Source organism: Silene latifolia, chromosome X (genome assembly GCF_048544455.1).
Source record: "Silene latifolia isolate original U9 population chromosome X, ASM4854445v1, whole genome shotgun sequence".
NCBI lineage: Eukaryota > Viridiplantae > Streptophyta > Magnoliopsida > Caryophyllales > Caryophyllaceae > Silene > Silene latifolia.
Genome location: NC_133537.1, coordinates 1,891,125 through 1,902,614, shown reverse-complemented (window position 1 = coordinate 1,902,614; position 11,490 = coordinate 1,891,125). Strand labels below are relative to the sequence as shown.

The following is an 11,490-nucleotide window of genomic DNA, read 5'->3' as shown; positions in this document are numbered from 1 at the left end:
TGTGTCCGGAATTTAGCAAGTTCGAAAAAATATCTTGGGATTTTGTCATGCTTGATTTAGATATTATCTTTGTAGGTCCATTAATAATATGGTCCATACAAATGTTGTTATTGTCGGTACATGTGCTTAGAGTAGGCAATGGGGGCCGTCTTTGGCGGCGCGTGCGTCGGCTGTCGTCTTCCCCAAAATTGGCCCGGCGGCCAGCACGGATATTGGGCTCCTCGGCCGTCGTGCGCACATCCACCGATCCAAACCTACGCCGCGCCCGCTCAAGGCACGCCATTTTTCGTCTTTCGGCCGTGCGTGCCCACGTGGGCTTTTTCGTGTTTTGTCCGTGGGCACATGTGCTTTAATATTTTTTTTATTTAAAAAAATGTTATATAATTGATATATTTTTAGTACTTTTTGTTTAATAAATGATGATTAATGGTTTAAATATATATTTTATTAAATATTAATGTACTTTTTGTTTAATAAATGATAATTAATGGTTTAAATATATATTTTATTAAATATTAATGTACTTTTTGTTTAATAAATAATGATCAACGGGCCATTCTTCGTGCCGGGCCGTGCCAAGCCCGTCGCTCGTCGTGCGTGCGTCCGGGCTCCACTGCGTTCGGGCCGTGCAAGTGCCTAAAAAAAGACGGATTTTAAGAAAATCGCGTTGGAGCCCGTCTCAAGCCCAGTCGTGCCGTGCCCGTGCCTCCTCGATTTTCTCGCCGGGCCGTGCCGTGGGCCGGGCCTAGCCGTGCCGCCCACCGGCCCGCGGCCCTTTATGCCAACTCTACATGTGCTACTCCTTGAACAACAGAATTACCCTTTTTCTTCAAATTGAGATGCAAAGTGGAGGAATGTTGAATCAATCCCATAAATCAATCCCATAAATCCACAATCAAGTTAGGACCACTTCATATCAACCCTTCTAGTCACGTGGAACTAGGTTATTGTATCTTGACTCATGAGGGATAGATAAGGTTATTGAGATTAGACTATAAATCATCTTTATTGGATAATGAGTCGATAAAATCAGAGACAGTTCTAGGTTTTTTGATACACAAATTCTCATTTAAGACGGACACTTTTCGTCACAAACTGAAGACGGGCCAAATATCGTCATTTTAACGATAAAATGTGACCATTTTAATGACAAATTATTATAACTTAGGAAATTATTTTGGTAACTTTTTAGGTAAAATGGTTACATTTTCGTCTTAAAAGGGTACATTTTACACCGTCCTTAACTTGTGACGAAATGTACCCGTCACAAGCAAGACGCTTTGTTTTTGATAATAGTGTGTAGATAAAAAAAGAACTTTAATTATTTACAAGCTTATAACTTGTCCAAAAGTTGAAACGTAAACAATCAAATGAAACGGCCCAAAACGAAATATATAAACCACCCAATGAAACGAAGGAAATATGAATCTAAGTTGAATCTCGCATAACCGAGTGTTGTGAGTGTAGTGGAGTGCGGGTCACCCTTAAAGCATACAATGGCATGAATTGCGAGGTCCCGGGTTCGACTCTCTGTATGGGCAATATGCGGTTATTGCACAGGAATCTTCGAGGTCTGTTAAAAGAGAGTGTCGGCTGATCGTACTGTCGCGTAACTCTCGGAATTTGGTCTCTAAAAGATATATCCTCCTAGACTGCTAATGAGAGATGTTCCTCGCTGCGGAAAAAAAAAAAAAAGTTGAATCTCGCATAACTCACATAAAATATCACAATTCTAAGGAAGATAACGGTCAACCTAGATTCCAATCTCCATAAGATTGATTGTACTTTTATATAATTTCAATCACATAAAAAGTCGTAGCTAGAAGACAAGAAATGTTTAGAATCATCAACATCACGCTATGTATTTCAGTATTTAATCAAACTATAGAAAGGTGTGTGAAGATGTATGGATGAGGCTAAAGTAGTACTTCTAGTATAATGTGGCAACTCCTCTAATTGATTCTTGCTTATCTATCACTCTTTTGCCCGCATAGGTGGGGAATAATACCGACAAGATAATTTACATGCGAGTGTCCAAACTCATTAAAAGAACACAAATAGCGGTTTTCTAACGTGTATAAGTTAATACACAAATCCAAACATTGAAAAATATACCAGATATTTTCATGACATATTTAAGTATAAACTCATTTTTATTATAGTTAATGAGAATATTTTATAACTTTTTCTACATTTAAGAATTAAATTAATTAATAATACCATGTAGAATTAAATTAAATGCTTTAATCTATCCTCTTAATTATATTGTATAGATATGTAGACATAGAACACATATTAAAAAAAATCGAATAAAATAAATGTAAATCCTCCTCGGAGAAAAAAGGTCGAGACTTTGAGAGTATTCCCACAGATTCCCATAGTTGTTGGGTTTGAAATCTCAAGATCCCATAAATTTATTTAATTTTTAATATATACTCGTATGTTTATATACTGCCTTTGTCCCGGTTATTTGTTTTCCTTTTTCCATTTTTGGGTGTCAGTCAATTGTTGTCCTTTCTATTTTAAGAATGAACTTGATGAGCAATTTGATTATTCACATTCAATTTGTTCCACTTGTCATTTAGTCATTGACCCCTTCCTCTTTCCTTGGTCTTTATGCCAAAACCAAATGACAACAATTGACCAAGACGAAGTGAATATATGAGTAAATTTTACAGATTTCAGTGTATAAAATTGGCTTATTAAAACATGCGATTCTTAACCGTTACTCGTATATTACCCCCTCCATCTCAATTATTATTTGTTTACCTGTATTACTAATCAAAGGTAAACACATGATCAAGACCGATGAGTAAATACAAATGTCGGCTCATTTAACTTAACTGGTCTTAACTGGTAAAGTTATGATATGGTTTGGGTATCATTCTGTTATTATTGAATTCAATTCAATTCTGATCGAGTCTGATTTTGGATACTATTTAAATTACTCATATCAAGTGTTCGATCGGTTACCAACTTGTATATTTTTGATCGGTTTTTCGGGTTCTGATTTATTACATTTTGTTACTCCAATATTTACTCGTTTGGAACACGCGTACCTTATAAAACGGAGGATAGCGAAAGGAATAAAAAAAAAGGTCTTAAACTATAAGAATGACCAATTTGTTAAAAAAAAAAGTAGGAAGTTTGAAGTAGCAAAAGTTAGCAATGAAAATTGGACTACTCTTTAATACGGAGTAGTTCCTTAAACAACAAATTTTCCTTACATGGCGATTGCAGGCATGCAGCAATTGCAGGCATGCAGCAAGCCAGCAATTGACAGAAATATTGCAGAACACAAAGGAAGAATGAAATAAAAAGGGGATTTTAATTTTTGTCGATTGATCGTTGGATCACATCGAAAACTCAGAAGATGCAAGTAATTACAAAGATGTACACACTAACAAGTAACAACAGCTTTGACAATGCGACATAAACCAACGACGTATAACAAAGGCGTATTTACAGAACTGACGTGGGAGGATCCGAAACCAGTAGCCGGGTACAGACACTATTCAATGGGCAACAGCAGCCGGCCCAAAGTACATGCAGATTGGAGGGTTCACCCTGAAAATAGACAGAATGGCTGATGGTATTGTCCAGATGCCATCCCCACATATCAGGCCTGAAGCAACGGCTCCTGCATAATCCTCGGAATCTTGACGGTTTATCTTTTCCCACACGAATAAGATGACAGTCCCCACAAACATATCGATAGCAAAGTAGGCCCCGATGTAGAATGGGACTGCCATTGCCATAGGAAGAGGGATGAACTGTGATACTTTATTTGGGGTAACATCTCTCAGTAAGTTGATGAGAAATGCAGCCACAAAGAACCCACAAGAAAGGGCGAGGCAGTGCTTGGGCAATTCTGAGAATCCCTCAACCCCTAGAATCGCCATTTCTCGGAAGATAACCGCATAAGGAGCTTTATATGGACCATCTGGTGACCCGATATCGAATGCTGTCCAATATAACCAAAATGTAAGAGGGGCGATGATGCAACCCATGGCAGTTCCGATTATTTGGCTCACAAACATAGACTTAGCCGAAGAATAGGTGAGGTAACCCGTCTTAAAATCTTGCATGAGATCACCGGCTGTGGAAACAATTGACATCATTACCCCACAAGCTGCTAAACCAGCTATAACTCCGCCATCAGTACCGACAATAGAAGCGATTATAAAAAGGCCGATTTTGCCATATGTTGAAGCCAGACTCCAATCGGTTAGCCCGGTTCCATAAGAGTTACAAAAAGCAAGAGCGGGTGCAATTATGTATGAGCATAGAACAAGATACCACTTGAGCGGAGGGAATATCATCGGTATTACCGCTATGGATACTGCGGCGAAGGCAGCATAACCTGCACCTGCAAACCATGTAGGTATCTGGTCTTTCAAGAATACTTCATCCCTTTTCTTTTGCTCAAGAAGCAATGTGGAATCCTCGGAACCTACAAAATCAAAGCTTTCTAGTTAAGATAACTGTAATAAACGGGCAGCTTGTTGTCCTGTTTCACCAATGGCTAGCTTAAAAGGCACAATGTGTTGAATATCCATTTTTCATTATCCGTGACAGCTAAGAAGAGACAATATATGTCATTTTCTCAGCACCAAACGAATACTTAGTTACTTGCGCATTCACACGTTATAAAACGGTCATCTAAAAGGAGAGTTTATAAAATTTACTCCGTATATGATAGCTGAGAAGCCTAAATACATGACAAACAATTTTATCAGAAATATGGTTCATAAAACTACCGAGTTTTCAACTGCTTTGCGCAGAGTAAACTACTGACCAGGAAACTCTTGCATGATAGGAAGCTTCTGGGCAGTTCTACTTTTGCATATTTCCTTCACAGTTACTGATATTATCTTGATCAAATTATACAGACCATCGCCAAGGATGAGGGCAATGGCTATGAAGACCTGCATGAGACCAGATAATCAGAAAGAAAGAGATAAAAGTATAAAACTAGCGATAAGGAAGACAAAACACCTACAAACAGACCACCCAACATATATAGGTAACACTGTAATTAAGTTGATACGTTGTACTAGGGATACAAACTACAAAGCCCATGGTTTCAAACTACTCCGTATAAAAAAGGAACCGTTGCAGATATAGGGTGTGTTTGGATGGGGGAATTTGGAGGGAAAGGGAGGGGAGGGATTTGGAGGGATGAGAAATCATTTGTTTGGTTAGCAAAATGGAGGTGGAGGGACTTGGAGGGGAGGGAAAACGGATCCCTCCATTTCCCTCCTCCAAGCCAAATTATTTCCCCTCCAACAAAGGAAAGATTTGAAGGCAAAATGACCTCCTTGATTCTCCCTCCCCTTCCCTTCCGTCCCTTTCCCTTCCGTCCCTTTCCCTTCCCCCTCCCCTCCCTTTCGCTCCTTTTTTGCTATCCAAACAAGGCCATGTCAAAAAAAAACAACGGTCTGACCCAGTTGGTCAGTGTTTCTGCTGTGATAGCTTCATCCACTGGAAATCACCAATTAATTCAGAAAATCTCATCCTTATTACGGAGTGATATATATATGCCCATAATTTTTCAGATTTTAGAAGGTTTCTCAAGAGAATAGGTGTGACCTGGCACTATGAGAAAAAGGGCTGTTTTTGATACACAATCAGTTTCAGGCTAGAGAGTGCCTTTTAGATATCCTCTTAATTATATCTATTACTCTAGCCACCCAGACTCAAACTCTCAATTACGATGAAAGAAAGTAATTGATTTCAAATCAGTTGATTTAGGGTAAGATTATCAGTAAGACTTTCCCAAGTCTTAAAGACTCTGCCACATCAACTTTCCACTAACTTTTATTATTTCTTTATTGTTCAGACTCACCTCATTGGATAATTTTCTTTGAAATTGGGGTCAAGACTCACCCAAAGTATTAAATTCCAAGACTCAAGTTAAGACTTTGTCAAGACTAGGGTAGATTATTGGTAGTCTTGAGTGAGTCTCGTCTTAAGACTTACCAAAGTCTTGTCTCAAGACTACCAATAATCTTACTCTTACTATTGTGAAACCCAATCTGTGAACAACATTGTTATGCGTTTCAGATTTTAAGGTACTAGAAAAGATGAATTTTCATCTACCTTTGGTAGATAGTATGGAGTCATAGTATTGGTTGTAGTGGACTAATCTAAACAACTTCACCAGAAAATAATGGTAAAATTGTGGTAGTAGTGACTTCAAAACCTTTATAAAATGGTGGCATTTCAGTGCCATAGCCTTGATTTAATACCATTCATACATGTAATTGTTCACTACATCTTTAAGGCTGACGGTTTTATTGTTTATGTCCTTGAGCAAAGTATAAGTTAGAGAGGGAAAGCGGAACTTTAGATTATCAGCATGTATTGTGGCATATTATCACTTTCTCTTCTTTTAAAAGTGTACATGAAAATAAAATCACTATACCTTATAGCCATAAAGACCTTTGAAATCATTGTTCCCAAGATCAGCAGGATACCAATCTCCAGCATAATTGGAGATGTAAGGCCAGAGGAAACCCCACGAAATGATTGCGCCAAACAAGACTGAGCAATTAACTATGTGAGGACAGATAAGCCCACAGCCGACATAAGTTGGACTAAAATCAAAGTAAAAGCTGCAAATATTTGTTAGAAGACAGAAGTTCAGTAAAAAAATTACAGTCAGTATAGCAAAAGCATGGAGATGTTCAAATTCTAGTAAATTAACATAAAATAATTTAAAATTAGCTTACGTATTTTTGAATAACGTCAAGCCAAGGGTGGGAAAATTATCAAATCCACACGAATCACCAATTCCACTGAAAAACCACTTAAAGAAACTCCAAAATAGACTCAAGCTCAGATACTTCCCAAGGCAATTCACTTGTTTCCTGTAAAGCAATAGAAGATACATTAACATCTAACGCGTAGAAGAATATGTTGAACTTCACCGACATGATCTAAAATATTTGCAACCATTAAAAGGAGTAAAGGACAACTCATAACTCGTGATACATACATTATGAGCTAAAAATTATTACGAATAAACAGATTCCTCACTAAGTTTTACCTACTCCTCAAAACTAGGAAATATTTCGAAGCACATTGGAGTTGAACTCAAGTGTAAGAATATAACCAGGATATTACTTGCGTATCGACTGTAGCAAGTAGAATTCCACACACTAACTAAATTCGACCAATTTAAAGACTGGAGCACCTTTAAATAAAACATGGCCAGTATTAACTGAGTTTGGCGGCTACAGCCTACACTCTTAGAATAAATCTTGGGTTAAGACCCGATCTTCAAATTGGTCACCCCTGGTCAGGGCATAATCTCCATCGTTTCGTTCAAAAAGCGGACTGAATAAACTAGTAAAGAGTTTAAGACCCTTTGTCTGGATTGGATAAGTTGAAGGGACTAATGCACTTTTTTGCTATTGCTAACCACACAAGAAACAGTTTCTATGATAATCACTTACTCTGCAAGCTCAGCTCCAGTAGTAGTGTGAAAGCTGTTAATCAGCATAGCTGTGGCTGTGCCACTGGGGAAAGTAAGCTTATACTCCAACACCATAACCTTTAACAGAAGAAAGAAAAATCAAATCAGAAGATAATACCACACTAACAGCAAGTCATAGTTAACAGTGCAACAGACACCTAAGAAATAATAGTCCAATGTACCACAGGCCCAAATTTACAACAGCAATTTGGCAGATACAACATTACATGTACAAGTTTATTACATTTTCAATATTTAAAAGCTGTAAGTAAACATTGATGTCTAAAGTCATACGATATTATTATTGGCAAAGATGGAAAAGAAGGCTATCTAACCCATTTGCCGATCTTTATACTGCCTGTTTGACCGAATTTACTCCAGTTAATAAAAGGAAATTTAGGATGATTATGTGGGACCCTTCCCCGGACCCTCGCCTAGCGGGGACGCCATCGTGCATTGGGCTGCCCTTTATTAATGAAATACTCTCTAGTATAGAAAGTAATCAACAACTTTGGAAAAAAATCAACTTCTTGAGACATTTGAGTAGGATGAAATCTTTTCCCCATCTAGCTTTTACAAAGTACAAACAAACAATATCTAAAAGCTGTCTAAATTTTTTTTTTTTCTTATTACTCTTGTTGTATGTAATGTTGGTCCCTAACCAAAGACTCGCTATTCTTTGGTTTGATTACGATGGAATAAAGCATATTGGAACTACTAAACCGACTGTTTTCTTCAAGGTGGGTTGAGAGTCATTGGCTTTCACTCTCTTCCCTCATTTGAAAGGATGAGATAGGTTGGCTATCGTAGAGGATCAAACTTGTTTCCTTCCTTATAAAAAAAGTCAACTGTTTATTTTAGTGTGAAATAGCAGTCATTTGATGCAATTTTCGCTCCGGGTCAACTGGGAAAAACTCTTTGTTAACATTCACAGAGGCAAGACTTACCCCGTCAATTGGAGTAGAAAATGAACTGGGGTAAATGGGTTTGTTATAGTTATTGTTATACTCTTTAAAGTTTAAATGCATGCAATGCCAAATTGCCAAAGTAAACCAGAGGGTGAAGCAAAAGGCAGAAATACCTTTCGGAGTGGAACGAGACTAAAAAGACCAAGGAAACTGACAAGAAACAAGAAACCCATCATCCACCATAAGCCAGGATTTTTCACATCTTCAGCTCGATTACCAGGATAATCGGCACCAATAAGATTGTATGTATTGCTATCCATTGCAAGCAAAGATGAACCAAAGCCACCTGAGAAATATAAAATTCAGACATATGTCCGAACAAATTAATAAGTACTGATCTGTTATTAAGAGGGCAGAAGAGGATATAAGATGCTCGTTGAGTATATAAGAGGGCAATGTAGCAGTCACAAATTCACAATTCAAAAAAAAAAAAAACAAGAATAATGAACCAATTTTGCAGATAAATGTATTTAATAGAACCAATTACCACCATACAAGCATCAACAATGATGCAATGCAATTCATGCAAAGGCATCACTGCATATTCATGGGTATAAGCAGTCTACAGTTCTACACTGAATGCTTTATCATTGATATATACCAAACAACTAACCCATAGCTCTATTCAGACACCCTCGTAGTTTTACAGGCTCGTTACAATTCACTTGTTACTTCCTTATGAGCGAGCATCACTTTCTATAAAATGGTAGTGGCATTTTAACTTCATAAGCTAATCAAAGATCCCAACTTTACTAGCAGTTCTTGACTTCTTGCCACTGCAGAGCTTTTTTTTCCAACCAAAGAATGACAAAGGCAACAACTCATAAAAAATTCTATTGCAAATACAGACTCCAGGATCAAATTCACTTAATTTCCTTTTTTGAGATCCTCTAATCAATCACGAGAACTATTATCTACACCCGTAACCACATGCTCTTACCACCACCTCATAAATTAACACAAGAATTTGCCTAACATACCGATTCCAACAGTAAGTAGATTATACATCTGATGTACTACCACTAGTTGAGTTGTGTTGTGTAGTTTCTGAGCTTTATAATAATATAAGGTACACTCGAAAAGATTTCGAAAAATTTAACTAAAACTTCAAAAATCTCAACCGCCGGGGGTTCTAGCTCCACCACTGGTCGGAGGTAATAAAGCCGATGTATGTTCCCTTTCCCCAAATTCCAGTTGCACGAAATTGGTTAACACTAATCCGTTCCAATAATTTAGTACACCCAAAAGCTCAGGGACCTTAGTAATGATGCAATCGTTCACAAATCAACTGCCTAAAATTAGTATATTCCTCATCCTCCTTATTTAGTATCATAACTTCAAGAACACTGCACATGGGCGTGGGCCGCGCCGGCCGAGGAAGAGAGAGTGCCCACTTTTTTCAAGTAGACACTCTCTCCTCCTCGACGGTCGGCCTGGGCCCATGTGCGATCTAACAAACACCACCACAAAACATCCTAGTATATAAGCTCCTATGTACACCTAATTGGTTTCACATTAATCAAATCCCAAGATTTTGGTCAAAGTCAATTTCTTACCCAAATACAAGCAGTACTCAACAACATTAATACCCCAGTACCTGTCACACAAATTACGGGATGAGGAGGTCCGATGTACATAGTCTTACCCGAGCCCATTTTCTCTCCATTTCCTCAAAAGAAATGGAGAGGCAAGTACCTATTAATGGCCCGGATCGCATATTGAAAACATCTAACGGTTCTAAATTTACGCATAAAAATAAAGGAAAATGAGGGTGAGAGAGTAAATTATTATTTAAGGTGAGAGGAAATGGAGAGAAAAGAAATGGAGAGGATCCATTTCCGTCTTACCCTTAGCAACACAAAGAGACGGAACATTCTAAAACTGAACAAAAGAACAAAAGAACAAAATGAAAAGCAATAAAAATTACCACTAAAAGCAAGGCCATAACAAGCAACAACACAAGTCTGAATAACAGTATTCTCCTGACGAGTAAAGGGTTTAGCAGAAAACCCCAATTTAGAAAGCAATCCAGTCCAAGATTTAAGAAAAAAGAACCCTAATAACCCAGCTGCAACATTCAAAGATGGTATAATCCCAACAGTTAAATTAAGTTTATGGGTAATTATACAAAACAAGAACCCTAATAATGCACTAACTACTAATCCTCTTATAGTTATTTGTTCTTTCCATTCTGGGATGTTTTCATGTGATAAAGGTGTAATCTTTGCTGTTGTTTCAGCTAAAAATGGTTCCTGTATTTCCTTTTCTGTACTCATTTTCTGGGTTTTTTGTGCTAAATTTTGGGATTGAAGAGATTAAGAAGAAGGGTTTTTTTTTTTTTTTTTTATGTAAAGATGTAATCTTGGAGAAGTTGGGGTGGACTAATTTAATGGAGAATTGATTAGTTGCAGAGAGGAAACGTGGGTAACATGGGAATGTGTGAATGGATGAATCTTCTTAAGATATGGAATCTATGAGTTTTGGATTTTTATTAAGACATATATTATCCGTCGAAAGCTTAAAACGAGTAAAATATAGAATTATTTAAGTATTTTGAATAGGATAAAAATAAAATGCATTGAAAAAGTGAAAGATTTTTCCTATAATACTGTTCATATATGATATAATATAAAACTCGTGTTTAACTTAAGGCGGATAATACTGTCTTAAACAAAACTAGTTGCCCTTTTGTCTTGTTTGAATGTGGAGGGTGTGATTTTTATTTTCTAGATATAGGGATTTATTCTGAAATAGGATAATTTTTGAAGTTGAAGAATGTCAATGAAGGATGAGTAAGTTTGTAGAATTCCTCAAGTTTGGGGTATAAAGAGTATTCTTGTGGGACTCTCTTTTCATAAACACTAATACAATGTCTCAAAATAACTTCCGTATACATTGTACACATCCTTACTTGTGTATTAGAAATAAAAAGAGAATTTATTTTGATGAAATGAGATGGAAATTGTATCGTCCGCATCGGAGGACCGCTAGTTTACAAAGGAAAAATCACTTTAATAACCTATTTTGATTTACTTCATCATA

General features: G+C 37.1%; 1 protein-coding gene across 1 annotated transcript; it reads right to left on the bottom strand.

Moving 5' to 3' along the window:
* Positions 1 to 3,309: 3,309 nt before the first annotated feature.
* Positions 3,310 to 11,015, bottom strand: LOC141622187 (putative metal-nicotianamine transporter YSL6). Its single transcript, XM_074438243.1, has 7 exons — positions 10,376 to 11,015; positions 8,562 to 8,734; positions 7,461 to 7,558; positions 6,735 to 6,872; positions 6,428 to 6,617; positions 4,799 to 4,928; positions 3,310 to 4,453 (listed from the first exon to the last, which is right to left on the bottom strand). The coding sequence occupies exons 1-7, from the start codon at positions 10,722 to 10,724 to the stop codon at positions 3,516 to 3,518; spliced, it is 2,016 nt and encodes a 671-aa protein (XP_074294344.1). The 5' UTR covers positions 10,725 to 11,015; the 3' UTR covers positions 3,310 to 3,515.
* Between the last annotated feature and the right edge of the window lie 475 nt (positions 11,016 to 11,490).

Bases quoted from the DNA above. Each gene is read 5' to 3' on its own strand.
- LOC141622187 (XM_074438243.1), bottom strand. From the start codon at position 10,724: ATGAGTACAGAAAAGGAAATACAGGAACCATTTTTAGCTGAAACAACA. The intron at 6,873-7,460 runs GTAAGTGATTAT...ATTGCTTTACAG, and splicing joins ACTGGAGCTGAGCTTGCAGA to GAAACAAGTGAATTGCCTTG. The intron at 6,618-6,734 runs GTAAGCTAATTT...AAATATTTGCAG, and splicing joins TTGACGTTATTCAAAAATAC to CTTTTACTTTGATTTTAGTC.